Raw genomic sequence first — 19,803 nt, forward strand, 5'->3', positions numbered from 1 at the left:
CCGGGACAGCCACCGCCCCCCGTCTCCGCTCGGCCTGGGCCCGGCGCGGAGCCAGCGGCGGGCGGGGAGAGCGCGGTGCGCGCCATGGCGCTGGGCTCGGCCTGGAAGCAGATGTCGTGGCTGTACTACCAGTACCTGCTGGTCACCGCGCTCTACATGCTGGAGCCCTGGGAGCGCACCGTGTTCAGTATCCTTCTGGCGGCGGCGGCGCCGGGCCTGCCGGGCGGCGCTGGGGCACGGAGCGGGGCGGCCGCGGGGAGCCGGGAGCCGGGCTCGGGGCTCGGGGAGCGGGCGGGGGCTGGCGCCGCCGGAGCCGGGCGGTCCCCGTCGAGCCGCTGCCCTGCCTGCTGCCGCCGGTCCTGCTGCCCGGGGCTCGGTGTCTGTCAGGAGCTGGGTCTCCTTCGGTCTTTTTTCTTTCTGGTATTTTATTTTATTTTATTTTATTTATTTTATTTTTTTCCTGGCTTGTAAACCGGAACCCCGAGGTTTCTGGTTAGCACGAGCCTTCCGTGAATTCCTCCGTGCGCGTGTTTTTGCCGAGTGGAAAGTGGTTGTGCACGCCGCCGAGCTCGCTCGTGCGTCTTGGTGGTGCTTCGTCACATGGTGTTGTAGTGGAAGAGTGCTTGATCCTGCAGCTGGCAGATTTGTTTGTCTCGCTTGGAGTGGAAGAGCTCGATAGACGCTAACGCGAAGGCATCTGTGTAAAAGAGTTGTTAAAGGTTAGCTTCTTCACCCAGCTCTCCCACGCAGGCAGTATATCCCCTCAAGTGTTGTTATGGCATCGCAGGTGCTTCTCTTCAGCCTGTCTGTTTTGATCGTGGGTTAAAATGTGTGGCGTGAATGACCCCGAGCCACCTCCGGTTAATGTCAAGAGGCAAAGAGACAAATTAACCAGAGCATTATCATAGCTTACACCCAGCGAGAACGGCGTTAGTAGTAGCGCAAAGCTGCTTTTCCTGGTCAGTTGTAAGGGAATTGGCTTTCGTTACATAAAAGTGGTTTCCCAGGTTACAGCTGTGTGATGAGATTAGTTTTTCATGTGTACAGTCAGTAAAAGTGGAGATAGCCTACTATTTATTTGTTCTAGTATTTACAGACTTGCTGCACATGATTGTTTAGGTAGCAGTTATTAATTTCAAAAAAACACATTCCTGACTAAAATACCTTGCTCTGTTTATGCCATGTCTGTATCACTGAAAAATCCTACGTTACTGCTTCACTTGCGAGTAGATTAGTCATGAATGTATATTTTTTTCCATTTGTGTTAACTATGCATCTTTTTAACTTGGGCAAGATAGTTAAGCAAATGGAAGGTGTGTGTGTATGATCACGTATTTTTATAAAACGCTCATGTTGCAGGGAAGCAATTGCTGCTTAACTTAAAAATGTCCTACCTGCCCCAAGTATCGTGTGCGATCTCTGTTCAGCAGAACTGTTTTTGCCCTCAAACGGGGAGCTTTCAGTGTGGCCGGGCCAGGCCTGCCAGGTGCCGTGGGGACGCCGCACCGACACGGCGGCCTCGGGAGCTAAGGGTGCGCCGACCTCCTGTGTGTGTCGCCAGCTCCTCGTGCTCCGGAGTCACCGCAAGCACTGATACTGAAACACGGATTTATGGGCTGACCTTCATTTTAGAGTCTCGCATTGTGCAATCTTCTGGGACTAAAAATACACCCAGAAGCTAGTACGCTCTAATAAGCACAATGAATATCTCCACTCTGTCACAGGGAAGTCAGTCACAAAGCCTTTGTAACACACGTGCAGAGGTAACTTGATTTCTCAAAGTTAAGGAGCATGCGCAGCTCCTCTGATTTCACCTGTGGAAACTGAGTACTGTTATCCAGCGTTATCTTGTTTGTTAATCTTCAGAGCCCTTCGTAGTGTTCCTGTCTAAGCTTACTTAATCTCTGCTGGTGGTTGAAATCAAGAGGCAGTTATTAATTGAGTGCACTACTTCTGAATTTCTGAAATCTTAAACTTTGAACGGTGTGATCCTTCAGTAGTCTGGTGCCACCATTTCTGTAGATAAAGCCTTGAGAATCCTAGAGAAGGTCTAGTGGTAAATAAATAGTAAAAGCTATACTCCTACCATCTGACTTCTCTAAGTTCTACAAAAGGCCCCGATTTGGACTTCAACTAACAAAGCGGGCATCTTGAGATTGTTTAGTAGGCGTCTTCATGTGAGGTTTGTTTTGCAGATCTGCTATAATCAAGTACTAACGAGTATCTGCTTATTTAAATGCACAGCTTTACTCCAAGCCACGCTGATCCTTTGAGGCTTTGTGGCTGAAATAGCTAGAAAGGTGCATGTCACAACATTAGCTCATATTTTTCATTACCCCTGCCGGTTTTTTGTTCTAAGTACTGTCAAGCAACACACAAGTTGAGCTTTTTGCCCATTTTCAGTTCCCCAAGGCCTCCTACCACGGTGCAGCTTGTCACTCCTAACAAGCGTTCTGGTTGTCAGTTTTCTGTTGCTTCTTCTACAGATGTATTGGTTGAATGCAGTTGACACCTTGTATTTTAAAACCATGAAGTTATAAGATAGTTAACAGGAAAGATAAAATGCTATGCTTGTGTGACTTCTCATGCACTTTGTTGCAAATGCTTTCTTCCTTAACTGTGACTCAGATTCGATGCTAGTTTCCATCGTTGGAATGGCACTGTACACGGGCTATGTGTTCATGCCGCAGCACATCATGGCAATATTGCACTACTTTGAAATTGTGCAGTGATGAAGAACGTATTTTCAAGAAGTAATCATGCTCTGAAGTCTGGTCTACAAAGAAGAATGAATCTCTTAGTTTTAACGAGACTTCTACCGATGTCAAAAAAAAGACACGATGAGGATTCTGCAGACTAGGAAGTGAGCTGTGTAGAGCAGGGGCGTGAGGTGTCCCCGATGTTGTGTTCATTCCTTTTGATTTTACAAGATCTGCCCTTGTATAGTAGTTTTGTCTACCTTAACATTGTGATTGTACTTTGATATCAGTATTTTCTTAACTTTGTGACAGTTTCAACATTGCACTGTGAAAGCTTTTCTTAATTGTAATTTTGAGTAAATCTTAATTGCCTTCTATTTTTAATCAGAAAGTCATCTTATTAAATGGGGCTTAAAGCTTTTGCTATTGTATGGTATGCATTTGCCTGGATATTTCTATTGATGCGTTTTGTAAGAAAATACATCTAGATTCATATTAGAGACATGGATATATTCGCCTAACACTATTTACAAAAAATTAGTTTGTATGACTGAACTCAGGTGTACTGTTTTCTTGTCCAGACTTTGTTCAGCAGTGTGTTTGTGCGTATCACCTGAATTTGGAATTCGCAATTATTTTGAGTTTGTGTGTTCCACCTGCTGGAGGAGGGTGGGAGAGAGAAAGCGCGGAGGCAGAGCGGAGGCTGCATTCATTACGTTCGAGTAGCGCTGGGGTTGTGGTCTTTTCAGAGTGGGAACAAAAGGACTTTTCTTTGTTCACATAGGCCCACATAAAGCTTTGGGACAGTACTTTAAATCAACACTTTTTCTAGCTACCAATTAAATTGTACTTTTACATAATGCTTTGTTATGTTCCAATGGCGATGGTTTCTGCTGATTTTCACTCAATGGTGTACCTGTCTGTGTTTTAAGGGGGTTTTCTATTGCTGCTAGTGTTCCAAATGTGTTGTTGCTACAAATGACCAAAACATAGGGTTTTAAATGGACTCGAGTTACAACTACAGCAATAAGTAGCTGAATACTTGGCTGAAGTCCTGCCTTTTTTTTTTTAATAGGGATTTTTTTTCAGTTTTGTATTCTGAAATGTAAGATGGTAACAACCTAACTTTCTTAAGTGGAGGACTTTTTTTGTTGTTTAAAAAATAAAACTTTAAAAGCAGAGCTTGGATGCCAAACTTTCTTTGAGAAGTTAATGTGTTTCTGAATACTGATTACTTTTCTTCGAACTAAAAAGAAAAAAAAGACTGGTACTTGCTTGACCAAAAAATGTGATTTTAATGGCCCAGTAATAATAGGTATTTATATCTTTTATGCAACTTCTTTGGAAATCAAGAATTATTCCGGAGTTGTACAACAAAACTGTTCTATAAAGATACTGTATTCTAGGTTTATATAGTTTTCTGAAAAGCACACAGATAGGAGTAAAACCCTTTCCCATCCAAGTGCTTCGTGTATCTCTGAAAACCCCATCATCATCCTGAAGCTGTAAGCAGTGGGCCTCCAACTCCATAGGTGAAGCGAAGCTTTACTGCAGTCGGTAGAGGTCTCCCACTAAATCAGTGCCTTGCTTAAGGGTGGAATTTCTTACGAAAAGTACCTAAACTGTTAAATGCAAGTCTTGGTTGTGTCTTGGAGACAAAAATGCCATCTGCCACTTATCCCGTGTCTGCTGAGAGGGATGCCCAAGCATCCCTGCCCAAGCGATGGAGTTATTGATTGGTTAAGGCCGAATCAGAGACCGCAGGCACGTAATCCTGCCTTCGCTCATTAAAAACTGGCTATGCAAGCGTGGGCAGTTCAGTGTTTCCTTAAAAGTGTATCCAGACTTGTACATAGTATTTTAAATATACGTATATGGAGCTAATGATTAGTTAACATACTCGTTTTGAAGTAGAGTAGCTCAAATTGCTGCTGTCGGTGGATTACATCGGTACTGTGATGTTTCTTTGTGAGCTGCCATTGTGGCTGAGACACATCTACTGCTGGGAGAGGGCTGTAGCTGTGTGGGGTGGGGGCAGCCCTCCCCTGCTGCAGCATTGTGAACGTTAAGTGTGATGTTTAATTGCAAAGGGTTTTATAAAAGGGCTTTTATATACTGACTTTTATTAGCTGTCTGCTTTTCGTTACGGGGAAAAAAAAAGAGTAACCAGAATCTAAACAACTTGCATTGTGTTGGAGTGGGCCCGATCAATATTGTACTTGGATTTGATTTGCTAATTTGAGGAGTCATTTTCAGCAGTTCTCTTTTTAATTATAAATCAAGAATCTCCTAGAAGCCTTGGACTGTTCTTTTAGATTTCAAATACTTTGTTAAAGGTGAAATAATTTAATTAATAAAATACTTTATGTTGTATCTCTGGAAGGAGGTATCTGCAATGTGATTTTCCTAAAGCTGACCTAGTGATAGTTCAAGGTGGGATAATTATGAAACTGAGTAAGGTGTTTTTTAAGTAAGGGTGGTGCTAGGGGTTTAATTCATCATTAAATTTGAATAATAAATGAATCATAAGGCTACCAAGTTGTTTTCCTACTGCAGCCTGCTTTATTGTCATGTTAGCTGGGGGATCAAATTCTTTGTGTTACGTACTTGTAAGCTTTTTCTGTGCAAGGTGGATCTTGAAGACACCTTAAATACCTTATGGAGGCAGCTGGTCAATTATGCTTTTGTTTTAAAAGGATGATAACCGAGCCATCGGTGTTTTAGATAAACTTGGAGAAGATAATCATGGGAAGTATTTCTTTTAAGTGGGGAGCTCAGTAAAATCTGAGCCCTGAAAGTAGCTCTATGTTAGTCTTCTACTAGTAACAGCTCTTGGGGTCTAGCTCGAGTCACCCCGAATAAGAGCATGCCAGCAGTGTCACAGCACCTCTGGTGACACCAGCTCCATCAGACACCAGCTGCTGACAGCCAGCTGGGACCCCCGTGCCCACCCGCTCCCGCAGAGACATCATCAAGAGCCTTTGGAGTGGGGGCTGCTGTAGCCACGAGGAAACTGAGGCACAAAGTCAAGCCAGAAGCAGGTCTGGAATATGTGCACATGCATATGTGTTTATATGTATGTCCTGGGACGATCATTATATAAACATATATATATAAATGCATAATTTCCATAACCATTGTGACCTTTAAAATGATGAGTTGTTTTTTTCCTTAAATAGATCAGTGAATTGGATCCCCTACTGGTAGACAATACCTTTAATTTCTTCCTCAAAAATACTTTTCTAAGTTCATGGGTTCTTTGTTTGTTTTGACACAGAAAGCTGTATGCTTTTGTCTTATTTCCATTGTTTCTCTGTTGGATCTGCTATGGTCAGCCTTAAACAGAGCCATCACTGAGCACAATAGCTGCTGTAGCTGCTTTTCTTACCAAATTCAGTATATCAAATTCAGTACATCAGCACAAGATCCTCCGTCTGTCTGAACTGTCACAGCGTGATTGAAGACTGAGAAATGATGACCATCCACTCTCCCTGAGATACTCAAACCCGATCCAGTCTCTGAAGTATCGTTAATACCAAGCTATTTCTTCACAATGTTTTTGCAATGGCAGCGTGTGTCTTTCTCAAATGCTGCGAGTGCTCCCAGCGAAGCAGAATGGGGAATTACCTTACGCAACATCTTATCGCTGAATGCTTAACACAATGTAAAATGCTGGGAGGCGGTCTTGGCTGGAAGTCAGGCTGTCCTGAGGTGGTTTTCCTGGTGAATCACTTCGTGGTGCTTTGTGGATTCCCTGAGCCAGTCTCGAGCACTTGCTTTACAGTTTGGCTTGTTTGTGGGTGGAGTTTTTGTAATAAAAACAACAGCAACCCCCCAAGAAAAAAAAAGCAAAACAAAAACAACATCAAAAAACAAACCACCATCAAAAAAGCAAACAAAAAAACCAACAACAGCTTTAAGGTGTAGAAGGCACTGGCTAGGCTTTCATTTTGTCGGTAATAGTGCTTATTTTAATAGCAACTAAAATGATACATGTGTGCAATTCATGAGCAGCATCTGTTTACAGATCAGGTATTTAGACCTTAAATAGGAGTGCACAGAAGCACACTTTATTTTGGAAAGAGGCCTTTCAATATCAGGGGCTCTGTTTTACACCCACAACAGTGCCGTTGCTCAGCTCATAGTGCTGCGTGGCTCCAGATGCAAGTAGCTCCGAGGTGTTTTGCAGTCTGTTAATGACTTTTTATTTAAAGACTTATTCCACTTTCCTATGCAGAGAGAGCCCTCCGTTAATTGCCTTCTCCATTCTGGAGGATTTTTAAAATGAGTTACAGTGATTCTAATATAAACTTGGCTCGTTATGTGAAATCATAGGGACATATGATGGAATAATACCAAAGAGAGGCTGAAAATGGAAATTTGGTTTGTCTTTGGACAAATGTCAGGGTGAACTGGGGAATGAAAAATATTTTACAAGGCTTTTGGTTTCTGTGGAGCTTCAGCTCTTGCAGAATGGATGTTTCTACTGTTTGGAAAAAAAATAGGACTTATTTCCCTCAACAGAAAGCATAATCTTGTTTTCAGGTGGCTGTGTTGAAATTTGACACAATCTGAAGCTGATACTGGTGTTAAACCCCCAAATCTACCAGATGAAAAAGTAAATTACTCATGTAAATACAGCAGTTACCAAGGTAAGAACTTTTTGTTGCAGAAGAGTGGTTTTAAGGGGTGATAATAGCACCCTGGTTCTTGAGTTGCGTGGTTGGACTGTGGACACATAGCCACGTGTGAGTTGGAGATCCTTCATGCCATAAAGGTACCCGCCAGCACTAGGAGGATGCCCCAGTGATTTATTTATTTAAAGGTTTGGAGTGATGGTGTTTGGGATTAGAGACTGAATAAGCCTCTTTCTAAAGGCTTTGCAGTTTAATCTCGTGTTATGTAAACTGGTGTTTTGATAAAATGCCATATTCTTGCGGCCTTGACACCTGTCTTAGGCTGGACAGGTAAGCATGGAACAAGAATTGCCAAATTTAATACAGGACATAGCAAATGCAAACCAATCAGAGTATCAGAAAAAACAATGTGTGCAGAGAACAGCAGTCCTCCGTGGTGGCAGGATCGTGATGGTGATCTGTCACAGCCTCTTACTGGCTAAAATGGTCTTTCATAGGTTACCAGAAGACACTTGGTTGTCTTTTGTTGCTCTTTCTTAACCTTGGAGGGTGCGTATTGTGCACCATATCAGTCTTGTCACAGCAATAGACTGGATTAGGTTGAAAATGTTTTAATGGTGTCTAGTTTAGCAGGTGGCGCATCTAATCCTTATTGCTTGAGCTTTGGAAATTAAACATATGATTAATGAACAACCTACTACTATCTTCCCACAAAGAAATTAATCATAGTATTTCTTTCATTTGATCCTGTTGAAGAGGTTATCCAGACAATGTTTGAGGAAGACACCTAAAATTTGATTTCTAGTTGTAGATAGTTGCTTTTTGAGTAGCACCGACAGTTAGAGGATGTGAACCTTTACTAAGCTTGGATATTAAGCTGAAGTACAAGCTCCCTGCTCTAAGTTATCTTTGATACTTGGACCTAACATAATCAACACATCACTAATATTCATATAGTTACAATATCAAGTATGATGCTTTTTTGTTGTTGTTTGTTTGTTTGCACACTCATCTGTAGGTGAAACTGTCTTGGCATATCTTGCATTTTGTGCTCCCAGCAATGTGAGGTGGGCATTATATTTGAGGCCCATATTTCAAGATGAGAAGATGGCATAGTACATAGCCCTCAGAAGAATTTTTTTTGGGGGGAAAGGAATTGTCTTGGTGATGACTGATTTTATTTGGTGCAAAATTTGTTTGCTTTAGGGTCTATTTAGGGAAAAACAAACAAACAACAAAAAAATCTAAGTATTCATAGTCACATAGGAATTTAAACCAAAAATTCTCCAGGCAATCTTTGTGTTCCTCTTCAGCTTCTGTACAGTTAATTGTTGTCCTCTTCCATTTGGATTGTTTTTCATTCAAGTTGTTCTTGATTCGTATATTTCAAAAAGCAAGAAATGGATGCCTCAGAATACGGTTTTGAATGTTGCTGCTTAATACACACCAGTAACATTATGAAATTCTGGCAGATGTCTTTGTATAATATTCTTTCTGGCATAATGGGATTGTGATGTCTGATCATCTGAGGAGTTAGTCAAATTCAGACCAAGTGTGTCTTTGGATGTCTAGTTACAGATACAAGATTTGACAGTTTGTTCTTCTGCTTATGTTATATTACCGACTCAAAATTAACATTTTGGAGAAAAAGTCCGGAGTATTGCATCCCAGGACTGGAGAAAAGTATATGTTTTGGTAATACTTGCTGAATTTCAATCAGAATTATCAGATAGTTTCCAAACTCAGGGTTAGCTTAGTGGATGACTATGAATATCTTTCTTGTTTATTAAAAAAAGAAAAAAAAAAAGAAAAAAAAAAAAAAGAAAAATCTTCAACACACCTCCTGTGTCATAGAGTTATTCCAGTAGGCTAGACAAAAACATGGTGCTCAAATCAAACTGACAGAGTGTAACATGCACAATCTGTCATACACCACAGAAGTAAGTTCTATAGGGTCTGCTGAATTCATGGTGTCTAATCAAATGGAAAGGTGGTCTCCACTGAAAAATGAAGAAGCTACCTATACTCAGGGAATAGGAGACACTCTGTGGAAGTGAGGCTTTCCAGGCCGGGTGCAGCTGCAGGTAATGCCTGCAATGTGATGGCACCTGATGCTGAGATCCAAAAGTGCACTGCAGAATGATTTGTGCAATGCTCTGCATTTCCTTGGAAATAGTTATACAAAGTAATCTTCATGCTGAAAAGAGTGAAAAGGTGTGTGAGGAATCACAAACAAGCTGAAGCCCACAGAGGTGCCGGCTCTCATCTCCACACAGTGCTGCATCGCGTGAGGTGGACGGGACAGCCTGTATGCATCTGCATGACATCTTGGATTTCAGTACTGCTCCTGCTAAATGTGATGTGCATATGTGCTCACAAATGGTTTATCCTGTATCTTTGGAAAGTCGTGAGGCTTGTTCAGATGAGTGGCTGGCATAGTCCAAGAGTTTCAGTCTTTGTTCTTTGGCTGGTGACAGCAATCTGGGGAGCAAATGCTATGCTGGTCGGTGGTAAGTTGATTGATGATGGTAATAATCCTTTTAAAGCCAGCATATATGCATCCTGTGCTATACCGGTTCAATGAATATCTGGGAGAACCTCTTTTGCCTGATGTTTCAGCAACATCAGACCTCTTCATTCAGCTACTGATAATCCCTCTGCGCTGTGCATTGCAGTGGTTTGTACTGCTGTATGCTTTCTCGGATTATTTGAGGCCTGGCTTAGAAGGACAGCAGACACCAGAGGGAACACAGATAGGAGACACGGTGATTGATTTGTGCCCATTTTGTTTCACCTGGTGAGTTAATGTGTGCGTTTTGACAGTTGGAGGCTGCGGTTACCAAAGGTAAATCACCGAAGTTGTGATAATGAAGGAAAACAAGATATTGAAATGCTGACCGTGCTGCGGTGGGGGTCTGTGGCAGACCCTCTGGCAATGAGGGTGAAGAGGGTGAAGTTTCTACTAATACCTAACATGTCACAAAGACTGAAGATCAGAGGCCTACTTCTTCATGGGAAGTCTGTTCGAACCAACTTTTCCATCATCCTTTACAGACTATGGAAAAGGTCAGTTTTGATGGGGCAGTTAGAAAGGGAGGGATATAAGAAGGAGCAGTTGCCAGCTGAAGGAACCATACCAAAAAATCACATGGAATATGATAGCAACTCAAGCAGCAGGCGTGAGGAGGAATGTACAGAGCCCCAACAGTTAACTGATAGGATGACAGAGTGAAAATACAGTGAGAGTACTGAGACGGCAGTGGTGACATGGTCCCAAGATAATCTTTACAACATTGTATTTCCCTTAATGCTATTATAAGTCAATAAAAATTATAGTTAATAAGACCAAACCCAGCAGAATAGAAAGCACCATCTTCTGAGCTGGAACTGAGGACAAAAGGTCAGGAAAGGCATGCACTGCAATATATTAAAGTCTGTTTCCTGTAAAACAGAACAGCTTGTGAGTTGAGCAGATTTCCTTCTTATTAGCTCAGTTTTCAGAACAGCTATCTTATGGACCTGTCCTTTATTTTATTATTGTTGGTACAACATCACAGTGACTTTCTTTCCTCAAAATACATGTGATGAGGATCCTGTGTTAGCCACCGGGGTCAAAGGTTGATTCATCCTTATCCACAGCCAGGGACTTCTGTACCGGAGGCAGTGTCATTGTCATGAATGACTCCATTATGAAGAAATCGTAATGTCTCTGTTTTCTGTGAAGTATTGGTTCTGGGGGAGAGCAGAAAGAAGAATCTGATTTCCACTAATTCAGTTTGAAGCTGTTCCCTGTGGAACTTGAAAATTACTTATTTATGAGAGCTGATTGTTCTCATGAAAGGTCTGAAACTGCAAACCAGAGAAAGCAAGACTGCTTTTGCAGTTATTTTCTTTCCTTTTGTTTATTGCAGGTTTTCTGTAGATATTCTTTTTTGAATTCCCGAATGGTGTGTGATTAAGACAAATTATTAAAACAGAATACTTTGTCTCACTGTACTGGATTTTCATCAACCAGAAAAAACACTCCATAAAGCACTTAAAGAACTTTTATTTTTTTTATTTTTATTTTTTTTTTTAGGTGTCAGAACACTTAAAAATGCTACTTAGGAGCCTTTATTCAGGAATTAGACCTTCATTTAGTGTCCTTTTGCAGTAGGTGAAAGGAGTGGGTAGGATTTTCTGCTCTTGCTGGAGGCAATTTTTTAGCATCTTTGGGCTATAAGGGCTCTGAGAGCTCGGCAAAACCAAGGATCTGTGTAACTTGCATTTCTGTTGTCACCATCACCAATCTCAAGGGTGAGGGATGTGGTTAGCTGTGCTAGCTGAAGCTAGCATCAGCTTTGGCTGTGTTGCTAAAATGAATACGGACGCTCACTTGGCGAAACTCAGCTTCCAGTCCCTGTTATCACATCTGAATGAATTCAGAAGGTTATCAGGGAGGCTATACCTTCCTTTTTAGCACGTTTCAGGCTAGGCACCCCACAATCTACACTGCGTTTGGTCCCATGTGCACTACTTCTCAGCTTTGCTTTACACCTGATTGAAAATTTCACTGTGGGAATGAGACAGGTTTCCTGCTGGCAACTCAACTGGGATGTCAGGGTAACCACGTCTGAACCCCCAAACCCCTGGCAACAACTCTAAACACGGTGACTTATGTCTTGATTGGCTGCACTCAAGGAATTAGAGCTCACCTCAACGTTGCGGGTGAAGCTTGCGAAAGTAGTTACTGCTCTCTGTTTAATTAGCCTGTTTGTCAGACCGGCTTGATGTACTGGTATAACAAGCCAGAATGTCAAGTGGATTACAAACGTCAAGCTGCTACGTTTTTAAGTGAGCTGCAAGTTTAAGGCTTCTAGCTCAGATCAACCTTCTCCCTCCTTGTTAAGCCATCAACCAAAGACACCCCAAGCAGTGCCCCTTAATGAGGAAGTTTCCTGCTAACATGTGCTCAGTGAGAGTGGGAATCTGCACTGGTGGAAAGGAAACAGCTGATTCCCCCAGATGTTCCCAGCTGTATGATTTTGCAGAGCTCTGCTCCAATTTGAGATTCATTTTCAGGATTGTTAGTACTACAGAAAGGAATGCAGTTTTGAAGGGAAGGTAATCTGTTTTCGTGATCAACAGTGGTTCAGCAGTTTTGAGAGCCAAAGGGTCTTCCAATTATTCTTGTCTTTCAAGATACTTTTCATATTCATCATATGCATATACAAATAAACGAGCAAAGCGGGTAAGCTGCTCTGGGGTGGGGCTGTATGATTTTCCTCATCTCTAACCACAACCCTGCTTCCATTTAAGCTTATTCCTACCTGTCCTGTACATTATGTGTGAAGATGACTGATTGTTCCTTTTTTTTTTTTTTTTTTTTTTTTTTTTTTTTTTTTTTCTTTGCAACAGGTTTTTACATCCTCAAAGACTGGAAGGATGAGGTGGGGATTTAACAATCTCCTATAAGCTAAACTGCCTCAAATAATTTCTCAAATCTTTTCTGAAACTGGATGCTATCTCAGCTGAGGCCTTATCAGCATCAACTGAAACTGAAAGATTATATTCTGAAAGACACATGAAATAATCCTGTTCATACAGCTTTGGCTGATGTTTGCCTTTTTCACAGTGGCATTATGTCGACTTGCTTTCTGATTAATATCTATTGTATTCTCATCCTATAAGAGCTGTTCCTTAGCCAGTTAGTTGCTGTCCCAAATTCATTCAGTTGGCTATCACTATGAAAATTCAATACTCTATGTTAAGTTCCTATTCAGTTTGACTCTTTTTCCAGATTGCTTCTCCAGTTTGTTTATTTTGAATGGTTTGTCTTCCAGTGTACTTGCAGTTCTCCCAAGTTTGTAGTATGCAAATTTAATAAGCAGAGTTTTTATTCAGTTGCCCAGATTATTAGTGAAAGCACTGGGGGAAGCTGGAAATGGTGCTGTTATCCATGAAACATCCAGTTCAATGTATCTTTCCTTTTAGACAGGAAACTGTGGATTACTACTCTTTAGGACTAGAGTCCGGTGATGTTTGCAGCCATTCTGTAGCAGTTTGATCTAATCTTTGCTTCTGCAGCCCACTTATGAGAATGTCATATTGGGTAACATCAAAGGCCCTTGCTAAAATCAAGTTTTGACATCTATTGCTTCTTCCCTGTCCACAAGGCCAGTTGGTCTGTTGTGGAAGGAAATTAGATTGATTTGGTATGATTTGTTCTCTATTGTTCATCTGCTCTAGTGCCATCAGTGGGTTTATAGATGGTATAGATTTATTTACTAGTTTTCTGGTAAATGAACTTGTCAGGTTTTTAATTTCCAAGTCCTTTTTTTTTTTTTTTTTCCTCTCATTGTTAGAGACGCAGTAGATTTTATGTCTGTCAGAAGTTACCTATGTTCTCTGATTTCTCCAGGATGACCACTAATACTTTTGAGGTTAATTAATGTTTTAAAAATTATTCTGGAACAAACAACATCATGCCCTACAGGTATGATGGCTAAGTTATCATAACCTATTCTTCTACTTGGGGCTTGGTTAAAAAATTCAACTCACCTGTGAATTGTTGCTTAAGTTTCATTAATTTTGCTTACTTCTCACATATTTTTCTTAGAAATAAACTGTGGTGTATGTAATCCTACTTGTTTTATTTATTTATTTATGTTTTCCCTGTTGTTTTTGGCAAAGTATTAACCATCTGCATTCTACTGATATTTCTAGTGTGACTTCCTATATGATGGCATTAAATATTTTGGACTTTTGGCTTTTTCTGATTAGTTTTCTTTTTTTCTAAGTTCCTATTCTAAATTTCCTATTCCTCTATTCCTGTAACTGGTGAAGTATTCCTGTTAATGTCCCTTCCTAGTTACATCTGACTTTGTCTTGCTATTTCTGATTTTGTCCCAAGAAGCTCCTGCTGTTAATTTGTACTCACCTTTAGTAGCATGACCCAGATGATTGTTTTATATACACTTTCCCCTTTTTCATCCTAGGTCAATAAACAGCTTGCGACTTACCTAAATTACTTTTTTTTTTTTTTTTTTTTTTTTTTTTTTTCTATGCATCTCCTCCTTTTCTGGTTTAGGACCACTTGTGCTTAGGTTTTCAGTATAATTTATTTGAGGTACTGGCACCCTAATTTCCCTTTCCTTAAACTCAAAGTAAGAATTCAAAATGGGCAAGTTTCTATGAGTTTACAGAGATTACATGTGAGACAAGGTAGCTTTACTCAGCCTTCCTTAGGGATCACTCAGTCTATAATTTCTTGGTTACTGTCACCTTTAGTTTCTCATCTGATTCCTCCTAATATGCTAACACAAATCCGCCAGGCCTTCCTCGTGTTCCTTTTCCATCCTCCTGTATCAGAAAGCATTTTTATTATTGTTATTCATGGGCCTACGTCCCACTGTACTCCCCTCCCAAAAGCAGTCTGGGCAGTAATATCCCTGCAATTCCTGCTTTCAGTGCTCTGCATGACCTTGCCAAGTGAGGTGTGTGTGCATTTTCACAGGAAGCCTCATCCACATAACTTCAGTAAATCCTCAGCGTGGCATCTTTGTCTGTCTTTTCTTCTTCAGTCATTACTGTCACCACAGAGCAGGTTTAACTCTGGATCTGGTTCAGACATCACAGCATTCTCAAAACAAGACAGCAATTTTTCTTCTTTTTAATTTACCTGTTCCTCCAGAAGAAACCCTGCCATTCACTTGTCGGTGACAGAGCAAACCATACGGCCCTAGGATCAGTACATCTTCCCTGGATGCCATGCGCTCCTCTTCATGCTCCTGTGAAGCCATGGACAGCCCTTGAATTCGCTGTTGATCCATACCAGGTTATGGGAGGAGCAGAAGATGGGGAAGGGAAGAGATTTGTATCAGTTATTGAAGAGGGGATGGCATGTGTCATAAAGCCACTGAATATGTAGTGAATGGATCATGTAGCCTAAGCTTTATCATTTCTTGCTCTCAGCCGCTGAGGTATGACATGTTATTTGGCACTCTTCTTCCCTGTGGGATGCTACTTAGGCATCCTAGCAAACACCTCGTATGCCATGTCTGAGGTAAAATGAAGCAATTTACAATTTCTTAGAATATTAGTAATGAAGCTAAAGGGAGGTGATCGGCACTTTATTTTGTCTACAAAGTCTACAATTTCTGGAGAAATCTTGCTTGGTTTTCTGACATCTGCTGATAGAAGGCCCTTTTTTCCAGTGTGTAAAGGGAAATTGGGTAGGGAGAGAAACAGTGGTGTAATATCTATGGATTAGAGCAGCAGATTATACTTTTGTGATTCCTTGTCTTTTTATTTAGAAGATTTTGTTCGGATTCTCAATGGGGCTGCTGGCAAAAAAAATGTGTTGTAGGTTGTTTTGAAACTGCTGAATCCGCTAGGGGTAAAACCTGTCATTTTGGGTGATTTCAAGAAATGGAGAAGCCCATGATGGGAGGAGCCATAAAGATGACTTGGCTATAACGGGAAAAAGTGCGACAGAAAATGTCTGCTAAACCACTGACAGAAGAAAATGCCTGCCAGCCTGAGAACTGCCAGCCTGGCAAGCCTGCCCGTGACCAAGAAGCATCCTCGGGAAGGTGCAGCTGGCCTCTTTGAAGGGCAGCTGGGTACCTGAGAACCACCACACAGAGACATCCTGAGATACCACTGATAAGGAACTGTATCATCTGGAAAGGCAAAAAGTGGTCTGGAAAAGGGGAAAACATATTGAGAAGGTAGGAATCAGCAACAGATATTGGCTGTTTTAGCTGAAAGACCAGAAAAGTAGTCTGGAAAAAGTAAAATTTCCTATGAGAAAATAGGAAACACCATCTATTGGCTGTTTCAGGTGAAAAATAGAAATTAGCAGTATATATTGACTGCTATAGGTGGTAGTGTCCTACACCCTCTTACGTCTCTGTGATATAAAAATAACTTTTTTAAAATTTCAAAATGGAGCCTTTTTCTGTGACATCTTCCCACGCTGCAGGAAATTTTCCTTTTCCTACAGGACTTCCTCAAAAAAAAAAAAAAAAAGGAACCTTTGCTGAGGATCCCTTGCAGACTCCAAGCTCTGTTACACAGATCATCTTCAAAATGAGTCTTTGTCCGTTGTTTTATTGGCCTCACTTCTGGGACTGGTTTGATGAGGTAACATTTTGAAATATATATATACATACATATCAAATCTACAAATATGCATATAAGTAGTCAATCATAAGTATATTTGATACTTTACATTGTAGTAACCTGTAACATTTATATGTGTATTTATAATATATAAATTATATCATATATTTACATATATATATACACACACACTCACTATCTGATATACTATTGACTGGTGCCATGCTATTGATTATATATATTTTATTTCCTGGTAATAATTTGTAATAACTTTAGATATACTTGCTTTATTAATCATAGGTATACCTTCTAGTGGTGACTTCTGGTAATCTGTTATAATCTAAAGAAATTTAGGAAGTTAAGTCTTTGTGTCCTTGCATGTTACAGAATCCTGCAAACCTACTGTCACAATCTCTGTGTACCCACAGAGCAGTTAACCCTTTTGGCTGTGGCAGCTTATTGCCTTCCCTCAGCTCTTGCTCTCAGCCCTGTGTCTTAATAAAAATGGCATAGCAACAAGCTGTGGGTAGAAGACAGGTCACTGCTTGTCTTGAGTCAGTGCTCTTAATTCTTTTCTTTCTAAATTTCCTATCTGTCTTCAAATAGTGCAGGCATTAGGTAACTCTGGTATTAGTAGTAATAACTATCCTGGTCAAAATGTTGAGAAATCCCAGCCCTGTTCAAGTCAGTGGGTTTGGTGTCATGGATGCACAGTGTCAGGATTTCACCTTGATACTGTGCTACCTTGCTTTCTGTTGTGCTGAGTGCAGCCTACTTACCGCTTATTCATTCTCCTTAAATTCAAACCTTAAGCCAACTAAATCCACTGAAGTGGAGCTGAGTATTTGTGAAGGACAAATGAAAGTCTCTTCTCAACGCATAAACATTTGTATTTTTCTTGCACTCAGTGTAAATGGCTCTGTAAAGTGAATTTAGTACTGATGAAGTGTGCATATTTGAAGACTGATACTGGAGATCTCTAGTCCATCCATCCATATCACCTTCTGTTCACAGAGTGCAGATAGCCTGAGCTATGAATACTGTACGAGACTGTTCACTCTGTGGCCGAACAGCACAGATCCAAGTGATTTTATTATTATTATTATTATTATTATTATTTAGCTTCTTATTTAGGGCCATTAGGTATGTTGAATGTAGATGAAGAATAGAATTAAAATATTTTTTTCTGATTAAAGTCCATTTGTTGCACTTCTTACCGAGTGTATCTCTGGCAAGCTGCCAGAAAGCTCCTCACAGCTTAGATTGCACTTTAGGTTGCACTCAGGTAGTTGGGTGGAAAAAGCTCTTTTCATTCCCTTGAGAGACATTTGAGTGGGACTTGCTTTCATTAGCTTTGTGATGTTGTTTCAGACCTCTCAAAGCCATAGGAAACCCCACCCTGTACTCACTCAGCTTAGGCTTTCATTCTATCACCTGCTTTGTGCTTCAGTGGTGATGATGGTGATGGTACTTTCTGCTGACTCTGCTCTTGTGGTTATCCAGTTGGCACCATGGCATGCAAACAAAAAGTGAAGGGTTCAGCTGCAGCATGCCCTGGAAATGCAGGGACAAAGGTTTCCACTGCTTACCATCTATTGCAGACCAACTCCTAACTAACTTACTGGGGAACCTGGTGACAGCTGAGGAACTGTGAGTCGACCAGGAATAACTGAGAAGGAAAAACATCAGAGGTAAAAACAATCAGAGTTTTTAATTCATGCAGGTCTGTACGGGTGGTAAACATAGTCTCTTTGGCCATAATGAAAATTTCTCCTAGTGTTGGATAATCTGATTAAATTATTTCCACACACTCTTTCCTTGTGCTGATATTAACTGTTCCAGGTTTGGTTAAAACAAGACGTTAAGGTGAGCATTATTCAAAACTTTACTCCAAGGAACAAAGGCATTTCTAATGGATGGAATAATTTTTGATACTTTATGCGAGACCATGTCTTTCCTACAGGCTTCTTGGCTTTCATTGGCATGTAGAAATCAAAGTATTTCTTAAAATAACACATTTTCCTAATGTTAATTTTAAAGTTTAGTTTCTACCTTGAACAGGTAAGACCTTTTACCGTAGTCAGTAAATGATTGCCAGTGACAAGTGTCCATACACCTTAATTTTCCCTGCTTTGATTCGATCCTGACTCGAAGTGAAAGCTGTCTTATTTTATACAATATTGATAAACTATTATAACCTGAAAGATGGGATTGCCTGGTATTGTATCTTCATGTCTCACCTGATGGAAGTCCAAGGAATTCTGTTGGTAACACTGGGTCTCAAAATCTTGATGATTAGTTATTTCTTTTCATTATGAACCATTCAATAAGTAACTGAAACGATCATCCTGGGATGATGAAAACAGGAAAGTGGATTAAATAAACTTCCTGTTTACAAAGCATTTCTGAATGGAGATGGAGCCTTGCATGGAGCATTGCTAACTTCTCTTTGGAAGAATCCACTTCTGAAGGTTGTGACCTGGCTGGAAAATGAGCACTTCAGGAAACTGGCTGACTGGAAGTGCAGGGTTAGAGCCAAGCCTGTTACAGGCAACTTTGGCTAGATGGTGCATAGATGTCAATGCTACAGCACCATGCTTGTGCTTTGGCTTATGACTTTGTATTATCTTGACTTACTTCAGTGTGTATGTGTATTTGTATTCACTGAAATAATTAATTTTTGCACTTTGTGAGCATACTGGTTCTATGATATATCACATCATATGCACCTGTGGATCAAAAGCAAACTTTTGATGCACTCTGGGTGTCTTAGGTGTTTTCTAATGGATGCAAAGCTGAAATATATATATATATATATATATATATATATATATATATATATTTTTTTTTTCCAATAGCACCTTCCTTTGTTAGCTTAAGTCATTGCCACCATCACCTCATTGTCCCTGATCAGCTACAGCTCCCGTTGTTTTCTACAACTGGCTCCCACTGCAGGTCTGTCCCAGTCACAGCAGCTCCAGACCCGTGGCCTGAGAGCCAGACCTGTTGTGATGTTTTGCTGACGAGTAGAAAGTATGTTGCATAACAGTGTGGTGAGTTAGACGCTTTTTTATTCTGGATCTAAGCACTTAAGCACTTATGGCCAAGCCTGGGCAAGCAGACGCTAATAAGAGCCTAGGTAAAACTAAACAGCCTAGAAGCATGTAGCATTGTCTGGTAAGGAAGAACAAATATCCTGGCTTGAGTGGAAGTTCAGGCATACGGAATTTATAGACTATCTTTAAGTGTGCTTTTAGCTCAGGTTATTAATCCTTGATGGGAATATGAAGTGAAGGAAAAAATCTGGGCTCTGAGGACAGTGGAGCAGAGATGGGGGGACAGTTTGTGCCAACAAATGAATT

General features: G+C 40.7%; 1 protein-coding gene and 1 long non-coding RNA gene across 2 annotated transcripts in view; both read left to right on the forward strand.

Moving 5' to 3' along the window:
* Window positions 1-6: 6 nt before the first annotated feature.
* SPTSSA (serine palmitoyltransferase small subunit A) lies at window positions 7-3,878 on the forward strand. The gene is made up of 2 exons (XM_035327048.1): window positions 7-187; window positions 2,629-3,878. Exons 1-2 carry the CDS (start codon window positions 85-87, stop codon window positions 2,730-2,732), a joined length of 207 nt encoding a protein of 68 aa, XP_035182939.1. The 5' UTR covers window positions 7-84; the 3' UTR covers window positions 2,733-3,878.
* A 2,202-nt stretch (window positions 3,879-6,080) lies between these two features.
* LOC118168500 overlaps window positions 6,081-19,803 on the forward strand; it is a 74,604-nt gene continuing 60,881 nt past the window's right edge. The window contains exon 1 of the long non-coding RNA XR_004751604.1: window positions 6,081-7,351. This is a non-coding gene — a long non-coding RNA (uncharacterized LOC118168500). The remainder of the gene's footprint in view (window positions 7,352-19,803) is intronic.

Source organism: Oxyura jamaicensis, chromosome 5 (genome assembly GCF_011077185.1).
Source record: "Oxyura jamaicensis isolate SHBP4307 breed ruddy duck chromosome 5, BPBGC_Ojam_1.0, whole genome shotgun sequence".
NCBI lineage: Eukaryota > Metazoa > Chordata > Aves > Anseriformes > Anatidae > Oxyura > Oxyura jamaicensis.